Source organism: Cynocephalus volans, chromosome 15 (assembly GCF_027409185.1).
Source record: "Cynocephalus volans isolate mCynVol1 chromosome 15, mCynVol1.pri, whole genome shotgun sequence".
Taxonomy (NCBI): Eukaryota; Metazoa; Chordata; class Mammalia; order Dermoptera; family Cynocephalidae; genus Cynocephalus; species Cynocephalus volans.
Window position 1 is genome coordinate 88,524,373 of NC_084474.1, and position 27,380 is coordinate 88,551,752.

Genomic DNA, 27,380 nt, shown 5'->3' on the forward strand with positions numbered 1-27,380 from the left:
TATTTCAAAATCTGAAAAAGTCTGATATCCAAAACACTTCTGGTCCCAAGTATTTTGGATAAGGATTTCTCTACCTTTATTTATTTATTACCTTCTTTCTAGGTATTCTACTTATTATTGAAAGTGTGGTATTGAAGTACCATACTATTATTGATGAATTGTCTATTTCTCCCTTATTTCCATTAGTTTTTGCTTTATATATTTTGAAGCTGTTATTACATATGTTCATATATATGCATACATGCTTATAATTATTTTATCTTCTTGGAAGATCGATATTCTTACCACTTTTATAAAATGTCTTTTCTCTTGTAAAAATTGTTGCCTTAAAGTCTGTTATTAGTATTGTAGTCACTCTTGCTTTCTTTTGCTACTTCTCCATGGTATATATTCCCCCCCCTTTTTTTTTTAATTCATCCTGTTTTTATCTTTGAATCTCAAGTGTGTCTTTTGTAGACAGAATTGATTGGATTATTTTTTATTCTGTGATATCAATTTCTGCCTTTTCATTGGTGTGGTAAATCCATTTACTTTTACAGTAATTACTGATAAGGCAGGATTTACATATACCATTTTGTTATTTGTTTTCTATATGCTTTATTAGTATATTTTTTTAATAGACCATACTGGCTTCTTTTTTATTAAATAGATATTTTTTTACTGTCCCACTTTAAGTCCTTTGTTGCTTCTTTTTCTACATTTTTTAAAAATTATTTTCTTTCATTGCAATCCCCTGGGGATTACAATTTACCTATACTGGTGTTCTTTATTTTTTCATGTAGATTCAAGTTACTGTCTAATGACCTTTTATTTCCATTGAAGGACTCCCTTTAGTGTTTCTTATAGAGGATATCTGCTATTAATGAATTCTTTCAGATTTTGATTGTCTGGGAATGTCTTAATTTCTCCTTCATTTTACTGGATATACAATTTTTAGTTGACAGTCTTTTTCTTATAGTATTTGCAGTATACAATCCCATTGTCTTTTGGTCTCTATAGTTTCAGTTAAAAATGAGCTGTTAATATCATTAGGTTCTATTGCATGTGAAAACTTGTGCCTCTCTTGCTGCTCTCAAGATTCTCTTTTTGTCTTTGCTTTTCAACAGTTTGATAATGACATATATAGGTGTGGGTCTCTCAGTTTGTCCTATTTTGAGATTGTTGAACTTCTGGGATGTGTACATTAAAGTTTTTCATCAAATTTGGGAAATTTTCAGCCATTGGTTTTTAAAATAATCTTCCTACTTTCTTCTCTCCTCTCCTGATATCTCATTGTGCATATTTTCATACTTTTTTTTTTCTTGGCAGCAGGGGAGCTTACTGATAAGGGGATCTTGATCCTTGACCTTGGTGTTTCAGGGATCAAATCTGATTGTGTCTCACAGGTCTCTGATACTCTGTTCCTTTACTTTCATCATTTTTTTTTCTCTTCCTTAGACTGGATAATCGCAATTCATCTGTTTTCAATTCGACTGATGTTTTTCTTCTGCCTAGTCATATCTGCTGATGAGCCTCCCTAATGAATTTTTCATTTTAGTTATTGTACTGTGCAACTCAGTTTCTTTTGGTTCTTTTTTATATTTTTTATGTTTATATTAATTCTTTCTTTGGTGAGGTGTATTGTTCTTTTACTTTTGGTGTTTAGAAAGAGTATCATTTAGTTATTTAGCTATATTTAAAATAGATAAGACTTAAAGTCTTGTCTAATAAGTCCAGTGTTTCACCTTTCTCAGGGACAGTTTTAATTCACTGCTTTTTTTCTTGTGTAGGGACCATACTTTTGTGTTTCTCTGCATGTCTCTATTTTTTGCTTAAAACGGGACATTTAATATAATGCATCATTTCTGGAAATTAAATTCTTCTAGGGTTTCTTGTTTGTTTTTGTCCTTTGTTTAGTGACTTTTTCCAAACTAATTCTGTAAAGTCTTTATCTATGAAGTCACCTCTGTGTTAGCTTAATGATGATCTCATGATTGCATAGAGATTTCAGTAAATGCCTGGAAACTTTCTGTTCTTTGCCGAAGACCCCTGAGTGCGTACAAGGACTTGTCTTCAACACTCACCCAGTCAGTTTACAACAAACTCTGCCTTAGCCTTTCATTTCCTGCTTGTGCTGAACCTCAGAGTCAACCAGAAGAGAGAGCTCAGGTTCTTCTCAGGTATTTCCTGGGCATTGACATGATATTATGCATGGCATTAAGTGTGGATGTGCCTTCTAGAGTCCCAGGAATATTTCAGGGTTTTCAAAAAAGTGTGGACATCTCCTTCCTCACTTTTCCTTTTAACCTCTTTGATTATCCTATTATTTGCCCAGGGAGTTTTTCATCATTTCAGATAGCTGAAACCTTAAATAATTGCCTCTAATTATTTTCTTCATGTACCTTCAGGAAAAAGGCTTTTTGCAATGGTTAAGCTCCAAATCAGGTTAAATAAAAATAGATCACTGGAAATGGGGTTTTGAAAGAGCTCCCACCCTGTTCTTCCTCCTGCAGTGGCCTCCAGACTGCTGGTAATTGTGGCTGTTGGTTTTCAAGGCTCCTGTTCAGCTTTGCGGAGGGGGAGGGGCCAATGCAGATAGGACAAGCTAAAATAGCACAAAGATTGTATGTTCTTACAGGATTCAGTCATTTTTTAAAAAATAAGTAATCTCTAGATCTCTGCAATCCAGGGTTCTAAAAGTGGTGATTCTGACAATTTTTGCCAATTTCTCTTTGCTTTTGTAGAAAGAATGTTTGGAGGTTCTTAATCCATCATTTTCACTGAAGTCACTCATATATTTTTCTTTATACTATGGACATATAATTAAATGCTAGTTGAATTAATGAAAATTCTCTAAAAAACAGAGTACTTCTTTCTTTCCAGAAACTTCTCTAAATGTTATTGTACTTCTCCTGTTATATTATAGGACTATGATGATGGATATGGCACTGCTTATGATGAACAGAGTTATGATTCCTATGATAACAGCTATAGCACCCCAGCCCAAAGGTAAGAGTCAGTCCTTATTACAAGACCCACAGCAGACACTTGTGCCTTGCTACATTTATATACTCTGGGGAAAATACGGTAATCAGTTAGTGAAGATAATTTGGCTTGCCCTTTTTGTTTTTTGTTTGTTTTAATTGAAGAGGCACTCTCAGTCCTACCAACTACCATGTGTTACCCCACCCAAATTTACTTTTAAGTTAAAGCAATCAGGCTTGGGAAATAGAAATTGAAATTTTATCTATTCTAAAAATTTGATTTAAATGTTCATTATATTCTGAAGAGGAATAATGTCCTCAAATTCTGTGACTAAGCAGTCCTAAGGCCAAAAATTACGTCAGAAATGTGTAAATATCTTGTACTGTCAGTGCCTGGAGAAGAAAGTGCCAGAAGTTTTATTTCCTATTATAGAACATTTCAGCTTCTTAGCAGCAGTACTCCTGTTTTCTAACTTCAAATTTCTACTTGTGAATAATGAGTTAATTCTGATTTATTTTCTAAAGAAGTATTTACCCAGAAATAAATGAATGTTAGCAGAGTCAAAACAGAACTAAATGGTTATCTCTTCCGATAACTTACGTTGATGTTCATTGATATATGAAATCAGTGTTTATTATGTTCAAAATGTTTTCCTAAATACCTAGAAACCTTTTGCTTATGCTTAAAATTCTAACTAGAGGACAAAGATAGACATAAATAAAATGAAATATTGGCTTTAGAGTGATTATGAAGCATAAATAAATATGGACCATGTGGTTATTTTGATGAAGTATAAATTCACTTTTAAACTCATACTGTGCCAATCTAGGTTTGGACACGTCGCTTCTTTTATTTGTTAACTGATACTGAGGTAAACTGGGATATAAAAAAAAAATTATTTTTGCTCATGCCAAATTATTTTCTTGTATAACTTGTAAAATTAATAGACTTCAAACTTTGGCTCTCAACTGGTCTTTTTTAGTAGAAGCCTTGTATATCATGTTTGTATCCTTTAGTGTGGTGGATAGAAGCACTCCTGATATCGAGCCCGGTAACAGGCACATAGTGAATGCTAGGCAAGACTTTTCATAAAGTATCTCCTTTAAGTATCCCAGCAACTCATGAGGTATGTGGCACTGTTCTCTATTTTTATAAATGAAGAAAAGGAACCCAAAATAAAATAATTTGCCAAAAATTGCATAGTAAGTGGAAAGATAAAAATCTAAGTCAGATCTTCTAACTCAAAGGTTTGTGCTCTTTATAATAAGTCCTTCTCAGATTTTGTTTGAAAACATAAATATCCACAAGTACTTCAGTTTTCAATCTAAATATCCTGGCAAAGCAGGTCTTCCACCCCCACAACATTTGCTAAGTATATACTTTATTTCTGGCACTGTTTTTATAAGTTTCATAAGGCCTACAGTCTAGGTCATATGAACACATCACTTCTAACAACAATCCTATAAGGCAGATGCTGTTACTATAGAAGAGGAGACTGAATAAAAGAGATTGTGGTACTTGCTTATGACTGCACAGCTGAGAAGCGGTATGTCAGACTGAATGACTGCCAAGCACATGTTCTTAACCCTGGTATATTTCTAGAGTCTCACTGCACTTTTCTGTTAATTCTGTCCCATATTTGTTACAGTATGCAGTGTGTTGTCTTTCAAATGCAGGTGTATTTTATTGCTTGAACTTATGCACAGTTTAGTTACGTTTGCAATTTGATTCATTCCGTGGAGAAAAGAGAAGGATCTAATACTTACTGAGTATCTAACATGTTCCAGATACTGTGCTAGTGGTTTTATATTTGATTTCAACTGATCTTCAAAGCCATCAGTCCAACCCTATGTAGTAAAAATGATCACATCCAGTTAATTGATGTGGAAATCAAGATGTAGCTTTCTAATGAAGCGCATATGCAATACAAGATAATAGTCCAAATAAGCTTTTGTTTTTTGATATTTGGTATGAAGAACCAAATTTAAAGCATTTATCCTGTTAAGTGCTATGCTCTTTCAAAGAGAGTGATGTCATAGTATGACTCCAGGTGAACCAATAGAGAATAAGAAGTCCATATTTATTTAGAACCTACTTTAAATCAGGCATGGAATTTAATCTGTTACTTCCAACGTATCATTTAATCCAATATGACAACAGCAAGAGTTAATATACATGGTGAAACAGGCTCAGAGTGGTAAATAACTAATCCTGAATGTGAACCCAGACATATAAAGCTTGCAGTCTTTCCACTTTAAGTTATGATCATAATATGATTGATTACAAGCATTTATTCCTTTGGTCATTTATTTAATCAGTATTCATTGAATGTCCATTTTGTACTAAGCACTGTGCTTGATGCTTGGAATACAAAGATTAATTAAGATAGAGACACTATCTTAGCTTACTGGCTACAAGGAAACAAATATATATATATATATTTAAATGCAGTGTAATATCCTAATTATTATGAGAGGTCTCAGGAGAAACTTATTGTTTCCCCAAGAAGACAGTGCTAAATTCTGGTTGGGAATATTGGGGACATTTCCTTGAGAAAGGGAAGGATACATAGCAGTCACAGTTGACAAACAGGTAAGGGCATTTTACAGAGCAGGACTAGCAAGGCACAGAGCCATGAAACAAGTTTTTTGTGGCAGCTACACATGCTTTTGTAAGGCTACAGTGATGCGCACAGGAGGAGTTGGGAGAGAGAGATGGGGCCGGAGGAGGAGTGACCGCATGTTCTCTACTCAGGATGCTGAGACCTAATACTTTAGACAGTTGTAGGAAGCCATTGAAGGGTTACTTGCAAGTGAATGACGTGTTCAGACTTAAATCTAGAGAAGTTAATTAGATGACAGTGTAAAGGCCAAATTGGCAGATGGTGAGCCTAGAAGCACAGACCAATTAAGAGGCTGGGTATGTTATAAATTATAAGACCTTTAAATACCAGGAAAGACTCACTAAAAGAAACATCTTGCATGACAGCCAGTCTACCTTCTTTGAAGTGATCTTTTCAGTGCTACAACTTGTCTTACCTGAAGGAGTGCAGAGAACTTTGTGAGAACTGCACACATGGGCAAATGCAAAGGCCATTGTTAGGTATTCTGAATGTTCATTTAATCCTCATAACTAATGTGTGAAATAAACATCTGTCCCTTTTAAAGCAGAAAACAGTGGTTCTCAAAAATTAGGTAACTTGCCTAAGATCATACAACTGACTGTAAGCATGTATCTTTTCCACAACGGCACTCTCAGACTACACTAAACCACTGCTTTGTTGTAAATTGAAATAAAGCAGCTGTGGAGTGGAGTGAAGAAATGATTTTATGCATTGTTTTAGTTTGCTAGGCTGCCATAAGAAAATACTATAGTCTGGGAAGCTAGAGGTTCAGGATCCAAGGTGACAGCAGGTTTTGTTTCTTCTAAGGCCTTTCTCCTTGGCTTACAGTTGGCCACCTTCTTAGCCTGTCCTCATATGGTCTTTCCTCTGTGTGCATACATCCCTGGTGTCTCTGTGTATCCAAACTTTCTCTTTTTTTAAGGATACCAATCAGATTGTATTAGAACCTACCATACAGGCCTCATTTCAACTTAGATCACTTCTTTAAAGTTACTATCTTCAAATACAGCCACAATCTGGGGTCTTGGGGATTAGAGCTTCAACATGTGGATTTGAAATGGGTATACACAATTCAGTATTATAACATGGATTTAAGCACAATACTATTCAGAAGTAGGAATATAGTATAAAACCAGTAAGAATAGCATATTTTCAAATCATCCCCACTACCAAATTTTAGGTATTAACGGGGAAATCATCATCACCATCATCTTCAGTTATTTAGTGTTTACTGTGTCCTTGGCACCATTCCATGGACTTTATACAAACTCTCTCTCCCCTCTCAGCATCCCCTGCAGTATTGCTAAGCTCACGTCATTCCCTTGCATGTGGGTTCAGAAAGGTTCTATTGCTCATCCAAACTCTATTGCTTGTACCAAGCAGTGGTACAAATCCCCAGACCATTCTCTTCTGTAGTCTGCTCCATTGCCTTTCAGCTGTACTTTCATCATGATTTTTATTTCAGTTACTGGAACTAATTCCTGTTTGTATTTCTCATATACAGTATTCAAAAATCTAAAGCTTTGTGATGCTTTTAAATCCGTTAGGAATTGTTTCACTCTGAACCAGAAGTTTTGCCATATGAGGCTTGTACTGCCTTAATCAAATATAGAATTATTTATGCTACATATTAAAGTTATAGGCTAAGACTAGTTAAATTAGACACTTAGCTTTTCGAATTTTACATTAGATGCTTTCAGCAAATAACATTCACTGACACTGCTCTCAAGGAGCATACAGTCTTCATATTCACCAGAAGATAATACTGTGTAACACTTGATGTCTGTCTAAAATTTCTTGATTGTGACACTTCAGATTCTATAAAATTAATTTCATACTTCAATAGTTCTCTCGACTCAAAATTTGAAAGTACATACTATGTTGTAGTTATAATTATGTATTACTACAAAATTGTTTACTTGGTCTCCTTTCAGAGTACAGTTATGATGTTAAAATTAATTCCATCTGTTTCTTTTTACTTTTTGTAAATGTGGTTCTCATTTTCTTTCTCTTAAACACTGCTGAGTTAAATGATCCTGGCTATGTCTGTCTCTGACCTCAGCATAGTGTACTAGTCCCCGTATTAAGGGCATACTCACTCAGGAGTGTGCAGAAAGAGAATTAGAGAGCATCAGCTCATATTCATACTTTTTACATTTCTATTTTAATGTTTTGTACTTTAAGACAACTTTAGTAACATTATTGTACACATATTATACATAAGCACATTACAGTTACAAATTCAAAAACATTTTTCTTTCTGATGCAGATGTATTATCAAAAACATTTGGAGAAAGCTGTCTGGTTAACTCGGTTGGTTAGAGTGTAGTGCTCTGGACAGCAAGGTCCAGGGTTTAATCCCTATACTGTCCAACTGCCAAAAAAAAGTGGGAAAAGAAATAAAAATGTGGAGATCCATTCCACAGTGATGAAGAGTCTGACGAGCCTGTGTTCAGAGCCTAACTCTAACATTTACCGGCTATGTGATTTGGGAAGTTATTTAACCTCTCTAAGCCTGAGTTTATAAAATGTGTAACTATTTACTATAGTATTTACTATTTACTATAGCAGTATAGTTACTGCTTTAGAGAGTTGACCTAAAGGCTGAACAAAACAGGAAGCATATATTCTCTGTAAACTGTGTGGAGGGAGATATGTCGTCCACTCTGTTTTCTCTGCTAGAGGACTGAATGAAATAACTTATGTAAAGTAGCACATTCTGGACAATGAGTAAACACTAGTTCCTGCCCTGCTTCCACAGTTCTAGATTACTTCTGGTTCTCATTTCATACAAAGTGGCTGTGAAACACAGGTACTAGTAAACCTGGAAGGACTCTTCAAGTAAATGTTTTAGAATGAGAATGAGAAGAGAGAGGAATACCTTGCAAAGGGCTTCTCTCCATGTGGATGGATGGTCAGTATCACCATTTCCCATAAACCAGGAGTTATTAGGGTGAACAATCATAGCCCACTTGAAAACACAGTAGAACAAGAAGAATGGTATGGCTTTCCATGGGGTATTAGCTGCAGTGTGAAAGGGTTTCTTTCATTTATAACTTTAAACTTCATAAGTCCTAATCATTTTATGACACTCTTTTGTTGCAGAAACAAGTTTCTTTCTCTCAGGAGGTTTTACAAATTAGGAATTTTTTCTCCCAATTTTCTAATACCTTGTATTAAAATTAGAGTACCATTAAGAATGCCTACTGATAGAAAATTCAGTATAGTTCAGCTACATTTCCCCAATGATTTTTGTAATGATCTTGATAATACTAATATTATAGTGTAAAACAAAGCTTCATTTATCTAACTTCACACTTTTAATGAGTAAAAAGATATCAACACAATTTTTGTGAAGAGAAATATAAACTGTTCTTTATAATATTGGAATTGTTCTAATACACATTGGCTGAAAAATAGTTATTGTTTACTTCCTGTGGATGCACAGCCACTGAATAGCTGTTGTGAATAGTGGTTGATAAATGGCCTCAGCACTCAGGGCCCTGACCACTGCCCTGACTTGACTTGAGCCTTCACAGATGTCATAGTTTTAACTACTGGAAGCGTCTTGTAATTGTATCCATTTAATTCTAAACTAAGTGGAATTTGTTTGCATTCAGTGTCTTATTTATAATCCTAATAACAATCGCAGTATATTTAGCTCCTGGAGTGATCATAAAGTAAGTAAAACAAAAAAGGTCTCAAAAAAATGTTAATATATAACCTCCTGAGGATATGTGGATGACAGTGTAGTAAAAATAGTTTGCTTATGAATGGGTTTAATACTGATATACTAATTTTCCATAGCCCTCTGTGGTTTAGACTATACTTTCAAGTAGTTATTTCATTTTATCCTTCCAAATCTCTATGATCTTCATGAAAACAAATTATTGAAAAAGGAATTAAAAATTATATCGAAAAAGGAATTAAAGGATTAAAAATCATTCTTAGTTTTGCAGAATCTATTGAGTCTAGGACCCAGCTATCTATGTCCTTTATATGCATTATCTCCAATTTTCATAAAGACTCTACAAGGTAGAGTTTTCCATATGAGGAAGCTGAGACGTTTAGCAACTTTTTCAGAAATACACAACTGAAAAGTACTTGAGCCTATATTTTCATCTGATTCTTAAAAATTATTATCCAGCTAAGAAAAATATTTTAAATTATAAAATTATTGACTTGTTTTCTGACAAAACAACACCTAAGCCCCTTTGTCCAAATAGGCAAAGTAATGAAAGCTGTCAGAAACTGTGAACACTCTTAGTGTGTTTTCAAATGTCACACCCAAGGAAAGCAAGCGGTGAGACAAAAATTAATGTTGCCATGTGCCTGTTGGCAGCTTTAGCATTATGTGTCCAAAAATGTCTTCTCAAGAGCTAAACTATGGAGGTCTGAAAATAATTTGGAATTTTCCTTTTGGAAATGATGACCTGTGGTTTAACTTAGATGTAACCATTTTAAACATCAGTAAAACTTTCTTTTGGAAAATAATGTGTCCTAATGTGTCAAGATTTGGACTTTTAAAAACAGTAATGATTTTGGGGGGGGGGTTAACTGTGCCTTGTAAAATTTTCATCAAATATACTTTATATAGATTGGTCCTTTGGTTTTATGGCTCTTTGCTGCACAACTACTGAAGGAACCTCTTAGTACAAATTCAGCATTATAAGCTATCAACAGACAAACACTTCTAACACAGTAATATGTAGACATTGACAAAAAAACAGAGATACAAACCTAAATTATACTGTAGACCAGTAAATACTTTAATTCTCAGTCAAGGACCCTGTAGTAAGAAAAAGAAAAAGGAAAAAGGAGGAAGGGCAGCAGTGAGAAAGTGAAGCCACGACCCTCTTAAAGTTACCCAGTGATGCTTGTTAAAGCATGGCAAGGAAGACTTTGTTCAGGACCATTGTGATGGGTTCAGGGACCACTGCAATGGGATTTTGCAGTGGGGGAGAGAGATTGGGCTCAACTCCAAATACAGCGTGGGTGAGTGGGAATTTATAGCCAAGGAGTAGGGGTGGGGTCAGTGGATGGAAAATCACAGAGAAGAAACATCAGGGGTAAGGTGGATTCTGGATAAACCCACCTAACAGGCTTCTTGTCGAAGACAGGCCAGGGTGATCAAGCATTACCTGGGGGATAGTGGAGGATGATACTGAGGGCAGTTAGATATCATGAGTGGGAGGTTTTTGATAAACTGACTTAGCAGGGTTCTTCACTAAAACTGGATTTTGCAAGAAAGTACACAGATGGGCCTAGGAGAAGGTTTAGGAGCCTGACCATAGTTTAGCCAAGCCAAGAATCTTTGTCAGCCCTGACAGAGAAAGGGGAAGGAACAGCCCAAGGCTAAAGTGTTAACATTTATAAGTATTACTATTTATAATAATTATTATGTATTGGCCATCTACTGTAGTGTCTCAGTCCCATTAGTTTATCAGTACACACACATACATATCCCCCCTGTGATCTTAATTTTAACCTTAAAAGGTGGGTATTATCATCCTCATTTAATTCTTGAGAAAACTGAGACTCAGAGAGAGGTTAAATAAGTGACCTGAATTACACACTTAGTCAAACACTGTTGATTTCAAAGTCTTTCCATTATACTTGTGTTTTTCAAAGAGTAGTACACATATCATTGATGTTTTGCAATATGATTTCAGATGGTACATGGGCAGATTTTTTAAAAATTGTAATAATTAGATTTTCAAGTTATTAGAAAAGTTTAAATAGCATTATCAGACACATGGTTTCATGAATGTTACTGTTATTATTCAATTATAATAAATTTATTTAAGTTAGAAGAAAGTCAGTATAGGGAGTAGTATTAAGTCACTAATAGGATAAGTTTATCCATGGATGGCAGATGTCCTGAGAGTGGTCCATGAATGGCTGAGGTTTGTTTCATATCACCAGGTACTGGGCCAGCTATAGTGTAACATTGCTTAAATGGAAGCTTTGATCACATGAATTTGATAATCACCATTGGGCTTCTCGCAAACTTAGAATTCTCCTTCCACTAAACTTGATACCTTGATTGTATTGAAAATAATCTAAGAGGTTGTGTAGTTAATCAGGAAATTCCTTAGAATTAAATAAACAAACAAAAAAAGGCATTTTTTTTTCAAGATTTTCAAGTTAACAAACCTTGAAGGAATCAAATATCTATTGAGTTCTAACTCTTGGTTACTGTATTATCATTTCATTTAATTCTAAAGAACCTCTGTAAGATTGTCAGTCCTTATTTATTTATTTTATTTTTTTGCAACAACCAAGTTAGAAAAGTAAATTTATAAAAAGATATAGATGCTCCTGTTTGGCAAGTTGGCAAGGGACATTGCTAGAAAACTCAAAAATTTAATGAGTGATACCAGATGTGCCTGTCCTAGAAAAAAGATGCCTGATACATCTGTTGGTTTTGTTGAGAAGAATGGCCTCTCTGATATACAAGGCAGATATCTTCCTACACCAAGTGTTGAAGACATTTAGGTTTTCAGAATCCAAATTGGTGGCAGCCACTAGTCCTTTGGACTGATCATCCTTTGGGGGATATAACCTCCCCTTCGGCTGACTTGCTGCAATGGCAAACTCTAAAACTGCATTCCAGCACTCAGTTCTCAAAACCTCCATAGAAAGCCAATGCGCCTGGTTCCAATACTCAGCTGCTGGTGATCATTAATTTGCAACCTCGTGGTGGGATGCTTCTCTTGTCTTCAGTACTTGGTATCTGAATCTGCCATCTCCATGACACCTATAGTGAAACAAAACAAAACAAAAACCAAAAATACCCCACAGTCCTTAATGTTACAAATAAGGAAACTAATCCTCAAAGAATTTGAGCTTAACCTAAGTCACCATAGCTAATTAATGTCAGGCTTCATTCTCATTTCTCTTTAAGAGAAAAGTTCTTTTGCTTGAATTTAAAGCAACTAGTAAAAATAAGTAAATAAAAAATAATGTTCCTATAATTGTAGAGAATACCAGAGCTCCTATACTCACCACATGGAATCTTCACGCATGATCTCTACAAGTGTATGAAAACACAATAGCAGGGCAAAGACATGCTAGTAGTAATAAATCAATTGCCACTGTCAGTTCACTCTTTAATGTTCTTGAGAATACATGAGATTTATCACTGAGGAATTGTAGAATAATGGTAGTATATGAAAACAAAGTCCACCAGGGAGATGTACTACATCATTTGGATTTAGCACTGCCATCTGCTTAATAGCATTGAGAAGACTACAGAGGTACTTATGATCAACCATTCATAGCAGTGACAGATGCTGTGGAGAGTGAACATACCAGGGAAAGAGGTTCATTACTAAAATGTAGATTATGTGACAGGGTTTCTAAAAAGTAGATATGTTGGCTATCACACCCCCAATTTTAAATCTTCACTAGAATTTTAGATTCTGTAAGATAAAGAGCTACTCAGTAAATCTCCCCATGTTCTCTTTCCCCATGTTTTCTACATTTTTAAAGTGTATTTTTGATGTTTAAGAGAATTAACCTTAAAAATTGTATATATACAGTCTTTTTTTAGTGAAGTAGAAAAATATGTTTTGTATAATTTTATGACTATTAAAGTTAGGCATGATTTAGTAAAAAAGACAGTGACTATAAATTCACAGAAACCTGGATTTTTATCCCAGCTCCATTTTTTCAGCTGTATGATTTTGATCAGGTTCCTAAACTTGAGTCTTCTTCCACCTGTAGATGATAATAATATTGGGTATAAGATTGTGATTAAACGAGGTAGCAGCTATAATGTACATAATAGCTCAATAAATTTTCTATAGTAGTGTGTATGTAGTAGGTGCTACACACTGTTCTAAGCATTTTGCAGCCTTATAAAGGTAGGTACTATTATTATACCATTTTACAGATGAGGAAATTGAGGCACAGAGATTATGGAACTTCCGTAATTTCATGGAGAGTAAATGCTAGAGGGAGCATGTGAACCCAGGCAGTCTAGGCATTCTGCTCTTCTACCTCTCTGTATAACTGTCGTTATGAGTTTAGTTATTGCATGTAGAAATGTACAGTCTTTTCTAAGGAGTCCCCAGTCAATAAAATCCCAACAAATAAACAGTCTTCATAAAATTATGTATGCCATTTTGATGCCCCATTTGTGAAATAAAAAGTTGTTTAAGACTCATCTAATTTAGATTGTTTGGAGTCCTAAAATGTGTTAGAAGCACAGAGTTGAGGTCAGAGCTTAAAGTTACTTGTTGAAGGATGATTTATAATAGAGAATGTCAGTGCTTTAATTTCTCAGAATCTATTCACATCTCCCTTATAGTACTCACAGCTTTATATACTGAAATAATTCAGACATGTTGTAGATTGTATTTTTCACTTTCATTTGTTATTGTGAAGAGATATGTTTATTTTGCAAAGTAATTTATGAGCATATACCAGGAACCTTAAAAATGTAACGGGTCAGCCCCTCGGGAGAGTGGCTCACTCGGGAGAGTGCAGTGCTGGTAGCGGCATCGGGTTTGCGTCCTATATAGGGATGGGCGGTGCGCTCACTGGCTGAGCGTCGTGCAGACAACACCATGCCGAGGGTTGCGATCCCCTTACCGGTCAGAAAAAAAAAAAAAAAAATGTTTGTAACTCATGACGCAATATTTGCACAATAAGTGCCTGAACTTACAACAATGAGTGTTTGGCACTGTAAATATATTTGAGCTCTTTAAAAAGAATAAATGGTTTTTGTCAGGAAAAGGGAGGGACAGATGATGAATCTAATTTCTCATTTAACCTGTTGGGTGGATTGTTATAATTAATTATGATGGGTAATAAGATTTGCGGGAAAACATTTAATAAGTCCATCTAGGGTATGTTGAATTTGGGCTGTCCCCAAAATTTTAAAAATTATATTAAATAATTGATATGGAAATATTTTATATATTAATAAATCACTATACAAATGGTAGTTATTATTCTGTCCCAATTTTTCTCAGTAATTACAAAATGTATTATTATAATTAGATTTTTACCCCAATTTTTCAAGTAATTGAGTTGTAGTTTTATTTTTGGTATTCTCTTTTATTAGTGTCCTAAAGTTTGTGTAACTCAGTATTTTTACGGAGGGTAGGATTGATCAGTTCCACAAGTATATTAAACAAAGTAGCGTGAAAATATTATACACTTAGGAGTCAGGCAGACCTGACTTCTGCTTAGTAGCTGTGTATATGATCTTTCACTAACCCTCAATTTCCCCATGTACAAAATGGGAATAATAATAGTACCTACCTAGCAGGGCAAATGTAAGGATTAAGTGTGAGAATATACTTGAACAGTTTAGGATAGAGGCTGCCACATAGCACTCACCATTTTTTTTACATCGTGTTTTATTATACTAATCTATCATTGCTAGGCATTTTGTTGGTTTTCAATTAATAATAGTGACTTATGGTGGCATGATCATTAGCATCTTCATCATCACTATGTAACAGATTGGTTCCAGATCACCTCATGTCTGATTATTCTCTGTACAAAATATCACCAGCTAATTTGGAGCTCACTACAAGTTTAAAAGAAATAATTGTTTTTACTTTTTTGTTGGTTGTTTCTTACTCTGGTGCTTTTGTTTGCGTTCTGTAAAGGACCAAAATAATAGATATATATATAGGAAAGTAGGGAATTAATGATCAAAACTTCCATGTTTTTCCTAAATCTACCATTTATAAATGGATTGCTATACCGCATGAAGATGAATTTATGTTGTTTATAAATTTACAAAATAGAAGTAGTTATTTAATCCAATGGCAACCTTTATTAATTGGTTGGTAAAAAGTATTAGATATAGGCTTAGATGTTGCTAAATTTTAGGTACATTAGATGTAAAACTACATACAAGAATATAGCCTGATAAGACAATTTTAGATATAGGGGAAAAAAAAAAAATCATGTTAACATAGCCAGAATATAGATAAAATAGTGTCTCGATTAAGGAAACACTTGGTTAATAAAAAATTTAACAAAAAATTTACTGCCTAGATTTGAATCACAGCTTTGCCATTTGCTAAACGTGTGACCGTGAGCAAGTTATTTAACCTGTGCTTTATTGATAATAATAGTAACTACCTTATAGGGTTGTTGTAAAGTTAAATGCGTTCATATGTGGAAAGCACTTTGATGCCTGACACAAATGCTGTTGTTAAAATTCTATAATCCTTTATCTGAAACCGTTAAGGCCAAATGTCTTAGAGTCACAATTTTAGAATTTTGGAAAGACAATATGGTCTACAAGTATATGTTGATACTAATCCAGTGGAGTCTATTTGTGCTTCTCTGGGATAGTGATTGCCCCTTGGAGTGCTCGAAGTTTATGGTTCAGGAAAATTTGATAAAGAGAAATGAAGGTTTGTATGACAATTTGAAAAACAAAACAAAGGAATTTCTGAGGAGGGGGATGTGTGGTATTTAGCCTTGGCAGGTTATCATTCCACCAAGTACAACAATATTACTAATGCTAGCAATTAATTTTTAAATAGAATGGATTAACGGTTTAGGATAGGACCATTCGTTCTATTAAAAGTCATCACCTTAACAAGGCCTTTCTTGATCTGGCCCCAATTCTTTCTCCAGACTCATCTCAACTCACCCATATATATAAGGTATAATCTAACCTTATCCTGAATTGTTCACTCGTGGCTCGTTTGTAGTTTGCTAAATTACATATTAAAATCTAAAGCATAAGTTGTGAAGTAAGTTTAATGTCATCAGAATCTTCATGGCTTCTTCACTTATTTTCTTCACATATACTTTTAAAAGACATTGTGGTTTAAAGACATTTTGTGGTTCCAAAAATGGTACAAACAGGACAATTTGCTTTTCTTTACATTTTAATTATTTTCGAATTGCTTGCAGCAGAGCTACAGTTCCTTGGGTCAGTAGGTATATCATCTGGCAACCTTTCCTGATTCTCTTCTTCTCACATCTCCCTCCTTCCATGTTTTGATAAGTGCTAAGTCAGTCTTCTGTGTTTCTAAAATACCCTATGTTTGTTCTTGCCTCTATTCCCTGGTATTAATTGCTAAACTGTTGAGAATCTCTCTCCTTTCCCTCAGTGGCAGGGACCCTTTTGTACTCATCTTTGTATTCCCAGCCCCCGTACAGTACTGATCAGAAAAGTGATCTATTTGTGTTCTTCAGTCTGCATCTGTTTTAAAAGTTTCTTTATTGGAAACAGTAAGAAATCTGGTACCATTGAAAGTCTAATATGAAAATGGACATAGTCCTCGCCTCTGGCTGCATAGAAGAGTAGCCTGTGCAGCCTTTTGGGGGAAAAAAATGGCGCCCAAGCAAATCTCCTCTTCATTTAGTATTTTTTAATCTGGGTCTTGGTGTAGCCTAGCTATCTGTAAATTTTTTAAACACTGCAGGTAATTGTGATAAGCAGCCAAGGTTTGAACTACTCTTCTTGAGTAGTAAGTACTATGTAAACAAGGTAATATATATTAAGCACTTTGCAAAGTGCCTCGCAGATAGTTGCTAAATAAATATTTGTGTCCCAGAAAAGTAAATTATTGGCATTTCTTTAATGTCTTTTATTCGTTCATTCAGCAAACAACTGTTGAGTATCTTTTAGTGCCAAAAACCACCTTATGTGCTTAAGAAGTATCAATGAACAAAAAGGATAAAAATCCCTACCCTTATAAAGCTTAAATTCTAATGGTGACTGTTTTTAATATGTTAGGCATGTTTGGCTTCTTGGAGAACATAATTTAAGATTTGAAGGAGGTTTCAGGGTTTGCCTTAGGGGATATCTGTGGGAGTAGGAGTCTGTGCAAAAGCCCTCTGATGAGCGTGTATCTCATGTATTTTGTCATCTTTAAAGTTATAATTTTCTTTCATTTGAATTCATAATTTCAAATTCTTTTGAATAGAAAACTTCAAATTTCCCTTTGGAATAAGATATTTTTGAACAATTTGGAACAAAAAATTAGCTTTTCAAAATAGCATCTTCCTATCTAAAAATAATACCACTATGCTTGAAAGAGCTTGCAAACTTAAAACTATTACAGGAGAAGACTGTTGCCCATATACACTGATAAATGGCTTTCAAAGATGTCCACATCCTGATCCTCAGAACCTGTAGATACGTTATTTTACATGGCAGATGGGACTTTGCAGATGTGTTTAAGTTAAGGACCTTGAGATGGGAAGATTACTCTGGAATATCTGGGTGGGTATATTATAATCACTAAGGACCTTAACAGTGAAAGAGGAAGGCAGAAAAATCAGAGGAAGATGTGGCTGTGGAAAAAAGGCACAAAGAGATAGATCCAACACTGCTGGTTTGTAAGATGGAGGAATGGTGCCACAGGCCAAGATGTGGTTGGCCTCTGGATGCTGGAATTGGCAAGGAAACATGTTCTAAACTAGAGCCTTCAGAACAGAACATGGCCCTGCCAACACCTTGATTTTAATGCAGTGAGATTCATGTTAGCCTTCTGTCCTACAAAACTGCATGAAAAGTAATGTATGTTATTTAAGTTGCTAAGTTTGTGGTAATTTGTTACAGCAGAAATAGAAAGGGAATTCAGCAACTAACAACCAGACAGAAGAAGAACTAGATCCTTTACAGTGAAAATCTTATCTTAATTTCTCTGCTCTTTTTCATAAAACATCCAACATTCAATAATACCTTATGAGATGAGAAAATATAATCATCAAGAGAGGGGATAATCAGTAGAACAAGACAGCCTGGATATTGGAATTGGCAGACAGTGTCTTAAAAATTGACATGATAAATATGTTAAAATATATTTTAATTAAATAGATTTAATTAAAAGATATTTTAATTTTTCAAATGGGAATTTCAGCAGAGATGGAAATTCTAAAAGTCAAGTGGAAATGCTAGAAATGAAACATTGTAATACCAGAAATGAATAATTATCTCAGTGGGTTTATTAAGCAGATTGTACACAATAGAAGAATAATAAGAGAACTTGAAGACAGATTAATAGACAGTATCCAAATAGACACACAAAAAGAAGAGGGAACATTGAGTCTGAGGTCTGAGAGACTGTATAAAACAGTCTAACATGCATTATTAGAGTCCCAGAATGAGAAGAGAGAAATTACGGGACAGAAGAAATACTTGAAGAGATAGTGTATGAACATTTTCCAGACTTAATGAAAAACATCATTACACCTATCCACAAAGCTCAGAGAATCCCAAGGAGGATAAATATAAAGAAAAATAGAGCAAGGCAAAGCATATACAAACTGCTAAAAAAAAAAAAAAAAATCTTAAGAGCAGACAAAGAAAAAAGGACAAGTTACATTGAGGCAGAATAATAAGAAAGATGGCTGACTTCTTATCCAGAGCAATTGAGGCCAGAACACAATGGAATTTTTTTTTTTTAGGTTTGTATTTATTTATTTATTCTTAATTGTACATATCTGTAGGGTACAATATGTTGTTGCAATGCATGTATGTATCGTACAGTGACTCACTTAGGGTAGCTAGCATATCCATCACCAAAACATCACAAAAACATTTATGTTTTCTTTGCAGTGATTACATTCAGTATGCTCTTTTCTAGGTATTTAGAATACATGATACAATATTGCTAGCTATAATCAGCCTAGAACACCGTAATTTATTCTTTCTGTCTATGGCTTTGTACCCATTAATCCACCTCTCCCCCCACCCGTAAAAATAATGTGATATATATATACACAATGGAATACTATTCCACTGTCATTTGCAGCAACAGGGGTGGAACTGGATACCATTAAGTAAGCCAGGCACAGAAAGACAAATACTGTGTGAACTCACTTATACGGGAAATCTAAAAAAAGTGGTTCTCATAGAAGTTGAGAGTAGAATTGTGGAACATTGTCTTTAAAGTGATGAAAGAGACACCTATCATGTTAGAATTTTGTAGAGAGAAAATATCCTTCAAAGAGGAGTGTGAAATAAAGACATTTTCAGACCGAAAGAAAAGTTAAAAGGGAGTTTGTATCCAGCAGACCTGCACTACAAGAAATGCTAAAAAATGTAGGTTGAAGAGAAATAATACTAGATAGAAGACTCATTCTATCTAAAGGAATGAAAGACACCCACCTGAAAAAGCAAATATGGAGAATATGAGACCTTTAGAAAAATTCATGTGCATTTATTTATATTTAAATCTTTTAAAACTTAACTGTTGAAAGTAAAATTTATAGTAATTTAGTATGGAATTTATAGCATATTAGATATATTAAAGTGAAATATGACAGCAGTAGTATAAAGGCTGAGATGAAAGTTCTTACACTGTTTGTGAAGCATTTAAATATTTATTGGAGATAGAATGTAAGTTAAAGATGCATACTGCAACTTCTAGAGCAACCTCTAAAAACATAAAACACAGGCATAACTAAAATGTCAATAGAAGAGATAAAAATAAAATGCTGAAAAATCTACTTCACTCATAAAAAGGCAGAGGAGGCTAAACAGAAGAAAAAAGAGCATTTTAGAGAATTAGAAATCAAATACTAATATAGTACACTTGGGTCAAAGTATATCAATCATTAACAGACTAAAAACCTAAATTACAAATCAGATACTGCCAGACTGAATGCAAAGCAAAGAGCCAACTATATATATTGTTTAGAAAAAATATACTTTAAACATAAATATAGAAAAACCTTGAAAATAAAAGGATAGGAAATGATATATCATGAAAATAGTATGCATTAATAAGTTGGTGTGGGTGTAGTAATGTCAGACAAAGTAGATCTCAAGATGAACGGAATTGATTACAAAGTGCTAGAGATAGTCATTTCATAATGATAAGTGGGCATTTCATCAAAAAGAAATAATGTTAAATGTACATGCACCTAATAAAGCACAAAAATGAATAAAAAATGGAAGGACAGAAAAAAATCGTAAGCATATAAAACTATAAAATCAGTAATCTACTCTTTCATCTTAAGAAGTTACCAAAGGGGCCGACCCCGTGGCTCACTCGGGAGAGTGCAGTGCTGGGAGCGCCGAGGCCACGGATTCGGATCCTATATAGGGATGGCAGGTGCGCTCACTGGCTGAGCGTGGTGTGGGCGACACCAAGCCTAGGTTTACTATCCCCTTACCGGTCACAAAAAAGAAAAAAAAAAAAAAGTAGTTACCAAAGAAGATCAAATTGAACCCAAAGTTAGTTGAAGAAAGGAAATAATAAAAGTAAGACTAGAAATTAATGAAATAGATGACTAATAAGAAAAAATTTCAGTAAAGCAAAATGTTGATCTTTGAACAGATTAATAAAATTGATAAACTAAGACTGATCAAGAGAGAAAAAAGAAATAACTCAGATTATCAATATTAGGAATTAAAGAGAGAATATCACTACAGATTCAGGTCACAAGAAAATGTAATGAGAGAATATTTTATGCCAGTGTATTTTACAACTTACAAAAAATGGACAAAATCTTTCAAAATCATAATTACGAAAACTTACTCAAGAAGAGATAGAAAACCTGAATAGCTCAGTACTCATTAATGAAATAGATGCATAAGTAAAAATCCTTCCCCAAAAGAAAACTTTGGGCTAGATAGCTTTATTAGTGAACTCTATCAAACCTGTAAGGAAGAAGTAATGTCAGTACCACACAAAGTCTTTTAAAAAATAGAGGAGGTGTGACCATTTTCCACCTCATTTTATGAGGCCACCATAACCTTAACACCAAAATCAGAAAAAGACATTACAAGGAAAAAAAAAACAAAATTGCAAACCAAGCTCTCTCATGATCATAGATGTAAATTCACACAATGTATTAGCAAATCAAATATAGTAATGTATAAAAAGGATAACTTAACATGATTAAGTAGAGTTTATCTCAGCAATGCAAGGTTTATATTATATAGCATGAAAGTTAATGAGTGTAATTTACTACATTAAGTAATGAAGAAAAATCATATGATCATTTCAGTATAGCTACAGAAAAAATATTTTATAAAACTTAAAATACATTAATGATTAATAACAAGTAGAAGTCTGAGAAAACTGGAAGTACAAGACAGTTTCCCTAACTTGATAGAAGATAGCTACAGAAAAAAATGCAAAAGTGAAAAACTTACAGCTAACATTGTACTTAACTGACATATTTAATGCTTTCCTCTTAAGTTGGGAACAAGCCAAGTTTGTCCACACTCGCCACTTGTATTCAGCATTGTACTGTCACCTAATCAGTGCAGTAAGGTGAGTAAAAAGAAATAAGATGTACACAGATTGAAAAGGAGGAGGTAAAATTATATGTATTCACAGGTGACATGATTTTATAATTGAAATTCCTAAGGGATCTACTAAAAAACCACTCAAAGTAATAAGTAAGTTTATGAATTACATAATATAGTCAGTATACAAATCATGTATTTCTGTAATAGCAATTAACACTTAGAAGATAATCTTGAAAGAGACCATGTACAACAACATTAAAAAACATAAAATACTTAGGGCTGATTTTTTAACAGCTTCATTGACATAAATTTTACATACCATAAAATTCACCATTTAAATTAAAAGTTTAATGATTTTTAGTAAATTTACAGAGTTGTGCAACAGACATCAAAATCTCATTTTGGAACACTTTATCCCTCCAGTGAGTTCGTTCATAACTGTTTAAAATTAGTTCCTTTTCCTAGCCCCAGCCCCAGGCAACCATTAGTCTCATTTTTGTTTTCTATGTATTTCCCTTTTCTGGACATTTGATATAAATGTATCATACAATATATGATCTTCTACATCAGATATTTTTCACTTAACATTACATTTTTGAAGTCCATCCTCAGTGTAGCATGTATCATCACTTTCTTTACTTTTTTTGCATTTTATACTCATAAAATGGGATACTGCATTTTGTTTATTTATTTACCAAATGATGGATACTGGGGTGGTTTCTACTTCTTAGCTATTATTAAATAATAGTACTATGAACATTTATGTGCAGATGTTTGTGTGGAATTGTAGTTTTTGTTTCTCTTGGGTTAATAACCAGGAGTGGAATTGCTAGATCAAATGATAAATTTATGTTTAGCTTTTTAAGAAACTGCCCAACTGTTTTTCAAAGTGGATGAACCATTTTAAATTTTCACTAACAATATATGAAGATTCTTAGGGTTGATTTTAACAAAATGTGCCTTTTCACTGACATCTATTAAAAGATGCTTATAGAAAGTAATGAAAATCTAACTAAATGGAGATAGCCCATGTTTTTGGATTGGAAGACGCAGTATAGTTAAGATGTCTATTTTCCTCCAAATTATCTATAAATTCTTTACATACTCAATCTAAACTCCTGCAGACTGCTTTTTTTTTTCTTTTAATGACAAGCTAGTTCTAAAATATTCTAGTTTCATAGAAACTAGAATAGCCAAAATAAGAAGAACAAATTAGAAATACTCTACTGACTTTCAGCTTATAAAACCACAGTAATCCAGACAGTGTGGTACTTTGAATATATAGATAATAAGTAGATTGATGAATGTCTGGAAATAGACCCACACATAATTACTTTCAACAAGGACACCAAAGCAATTTAGTGGGTAAAGAATTATCTTTTTAATAAGTAATGCTGTGACAATTAAATACACGAGGGTACTTCAAAAAGTTCATGGAAAGGTTTATATTATCTTTTACTTCTATTTTTCCCTGTAGTACCCTCCTATGTGAAAGTGGGAAAATCTTTGACCCTCCTCCCGCATACATACACACACTTCATACCATTTACAAATGTTAATTTGATAATTCATGACCTGAAGATAAAAGATAAATTTATAAAGCTCCTATGTGAAAATATAGAAGATTTTCTTTTTATTTCTTTAAAGAGAATATAGAAAACACAAATCATAAAAGAAAAAAATTATAAATTTGATTTCATCAAAATTTTAAACATCTCTTCATCAAAAAATATCATTAAAAAATAAATAGGTAAGCCACAGTTAGGGAGAAAATATATGTGGCATATATATCTGACAGAGGACTTTTATCCAAACTTTATCAAGAAACTCTATAACTTGATAAAGAATATATAACCCAATTTTAAAAACGGGCAAAAGACCAGAGCAGAAATTTCACAGACTTTCAAAAAGTTAAACATATATATCTACCCTATAAACCAGTAATTTCACTCCTAATAATTTTATCCAAGAGAAATGAGAATATGTATCCAGAAAAAGCTTCATGTAAAAATATTCAAAGTGGTTTCATTTGTATCAGCCAAAAGCTGGAAACAGCCAAGATGCCCATCAGCAGGAGAATCAACCATGAAGTATTCATACAATGAATGGAATGCTGCTGGCAATAAAAATAAACGTGATTGTGGTAGCTGCAGTAATATGGACAAAACTCCAAGGAAATTTTGAAAAAGTACTTCCTGCAAAGCTCTCGATCTAATGAGTGAGTTATTGTTTACCCTAAACTATCATTAATACAAAACTATGGTTAAAATAGATCACCATTTTACCAGGCAAACAGGAGAAGGCACAAACAATACATGCAGTGGTCCTGTGAAGGAATCGATATGGCATGTGCTGGTAATAACTAGATTTTATGGAGGCTACAGTCTAGCATGCGTAAGGAGGTGTGCATAGTGTCTAGAAAGATCAATAGGGGCCATTTTGTGATGGCCCTAAAGACCAGGCTCAGGTTTGTGCAAGTTTTGGGTTCTTATAAATCAGGGTGCTCTCCATAGCCATTACCACCATGCTGGTCCAAACTCAGGTCATCTTGCTTGTGATACCAGTAGCCTGCTTGCTGTTTGCCCTGCCACTCATGGGCTCTTTCCTATCATTTCTCCACACTGCAGCCAGAGTGGGGTTTTTTTTCCATATAATTATATTCTCTCACAATGCCAAGTAATTTTCCTTCATAACTAAAATTCAATATTGAAGTGATTCTTTGATCAATATCTGTCTTTTTAAAACTTGTTTGCTATCATACCCCCAGCATCCAGTGCAGTGCTGAAACATACAAAGTGCTCAATAAATATTTACTGAATAAATACAGAGGTAAAATTTTACTTGACATTAGTCATTTTAATAAACAATAGGCATTCTTATCTCAATTTCTTAACACTGAGTTTAAATACGGTGCTGTGGGTAGTGTAGTTTAAATTATTTTGATTCTGTGTATGTGAAGAGTGAGGCAATATAATTTGATAAGCAAAGTGATGCAAGGTAGTGTACTGCCAGATTCTCCAGAAGCACTGAAAACTATATGCTAGTCTAACATTGTTTCACCAGGATATTGATAGTCCCATAAAAAAAATCACGAGGCTTCCTTCCAGACTTAACTATTTCTCATATGTAAATATTGCAGATTGCAATGGGTGTTTTCTTAAAGAGTAATAGATATGGCTTTGAAATCCAGATATGCAATGTATTGCATATCAGAAATCTGCCCCAAAAGCTTCCTCAGTATAGCAGGTGGAAGGAGTGGCTGCAAAAACAAATCCAAGATTTAACATAGGATCCAATGAAGTATTGTAAACTGGCTCATAAAATATTGATAGACCAGGCTGGCTGGTTAGCTCAGCTGTTTAGAGTGGGGTGTCGATAACACCAAGTTTTAGGTTTTGGTTCTTATACCAGCCAGCCACCAAAAATAAATAAATAAATAAGAGAGAAGTCGATAGACCATTTCTAATGCTATTGGAAGAGGCAAGGAATCTAATACCAAAAAATTACATGCCTTAGCACCCAGAGTAGTTGGACTTGGGGAATCAAAAATAGAAATATGAATAAAGAGGCTTAATGAACCCATCCTTGATCTGTTTTTCTCTCCAAAAAATGTTTTTATGTGTTTAAAACTTGTAACTATATATTTCATTCTTTTGAAACTCATTCTCAACAACCTTCCCAGCCTCCTCCTCACTTGAATACTAATCCCTGACCCCTTTCCCACTCTCAAGACTTTTCCACATTCCCAGTCTGTAGTGACAGACAGTTCTCCTTTTAACATCTTCCTGTTACTTCACCCCGGTTTCTAAAGTTAAGTTCTATCAAATTCTAATATATAGTTTTAATACTTAATGCAAAGAATTCTCATTAAAATTACTTGTGATGTCTAATTACAGTATATGTGATTGATAATATTTTTAAAATCATTCTTTGCCAGAAAAATAAGTGGATGTTTCCCTGTGTTTCTTCATAAGAAATCTTAGTTCTAATGTTAGTGTTTCTGAGAAATCAATTAATTGTTGAAATTAACTAACAACTATAGTAGAAATACTGAAGCTTGAGTCAAAAGACAGGTCTGAAATTGAATTTCAGCCTTGTCATTTATTGTGTGACCTTGGGCAAGACACACAGTAAATCTTATGAAACCTTTTGTTTAACTAATAGAGTGAATGAACAAAATATTACTCACCTCCCTGAAAGTTAAATAAATTATGAAATTACAGAATATTGTGCAAATATAAGGAAACTGTTATTGTCGATATTTTCATTAAGGCTTGTATCACTAAAGATAAGTTCCTCACTCTCTTAGTCAAGAGTGAGTATTTGCTGAGTAGTAGATTGTATGACATCGGATAAACACTGGGGAAAATATTAGTTATTTAGAAAGGACCTCTGCTTTATTATTAACAACAGCTGTCCTTGAATAAGAGTTTGATATATGTATGTAACATGTTATTTCATTTAAGCCTTACAGCAGTCTTATTAAAGATATTAATTTAAAACCGACCATCACATTTTGTACACAGGTATTAGTGTTCAACTCTGTACCCCACAAATATGTATAATCAATTATGTTTCAATAAAAAATAAATCTCTAAAAATAAATAAAATGTTTAGTTCTTTAAAAAAAGAAATAATAAACAGACAATTTTTACAGATGAGAAAATTGAATTAACTTTGCCTAAGCTTAGACAGAATAAATGGTGAAGCCAAGATTCTGATATACAAGAGATCTTCAAATAGTTCATGGAAAGATGCATATTATCTTTTAATTCCATTTTTCCATGAGCTTTCTAAAGTACCCTTGTATGTTTGTTTCCAAAGCCTGCTTCTTAACTGTTAATTCTATATAATCTTCTAAAATGATTACAGTAAGATGGAGAAACCTGCTTAAAAATGAAAATATAAATGTATAAGGAAAGTGAATTTGGCATTATGGTCTGTGAAACATACACCAATTATCACTGAGACTGCTTTGGTGACTCAGGTGTGTTGCAGGAAGAAAAAAAAAGCACAATTGAACTGAGGATATTCTTGTAAACAAAATCTTGCTTTCTTTTTGCTCTTCAATTTTTCTTGAAATTTAATAAAAATGAAGATTTTTTTTCAGAACCATCTGCAACCCTTTAAGCAACTTTTCTCTTTTTTTAAAATTGGTTATGGGTATTCATGAGATACAAAGCTAATTGTCACCCCTCGTGTCCATAAGCAACTTTCAGTAGGAAGGAGTAGCACGATAGAGCTGTTTTCTGTTAAAATAAGAAAACATGGTTAGATATCTCTGTATCAGAAAAATATAGTGATACTCAGCATCTCTTCTTTCAGAATGTAGTGCTCTGTCTTTTAGGACTGGGTTAAACTCTGAATTAACCATAAATTTAATCAAATTAAAGGTTTATTTTTCTCTCATGCAAGAATGTAAGCAACTCCAGGCTATTGTGACAACTCTCTATAGTCACTAAGGGTCCATACTTCTTCTGCCTCTCTTTCACCCTCCTCAACCCTGGCTTGTATCCCAAGGCTCATCTCAGTCACAGTGGCTGTTGTAGTACCAGCCACCAACTGGGGATTCAGGCAATTAGGAGGAAAAGTGGAAAG

The 27,380-nt window shown here is 33.9% G+C and overlaps 1 protein-coding gene across 3 annotated transcripts in view; it reads left to right on the forward strand.

Moving 5' to 3' along the window:
- KHDRBS3 (KH RNA binding domain containing, signal transduction associated 3) overlaps positions 1-27,380 on the forward strand; it is a 215,032-nt gene that overhangs the window by 160,211 nt on the left and 27,441 nt on the right. For all 3 annotated transcript variants that reach the window (XR_010021789.1, XR_010021790.1, XM_063079793.1), the window contains exon 7: positions 2,906-2,988. Coding sequence is in view for 1 of the 3 variants with exons in the window: in XM_063079793.1 (XP_062935863.1) it covers positions 2,906-2,988 (83 nt within the window). In the remaining 2 variants the exon portion in view is untranslated. The remainder of the gene's footprint in view (positions 1-2,905; positions 2,989-27,380) is intronic.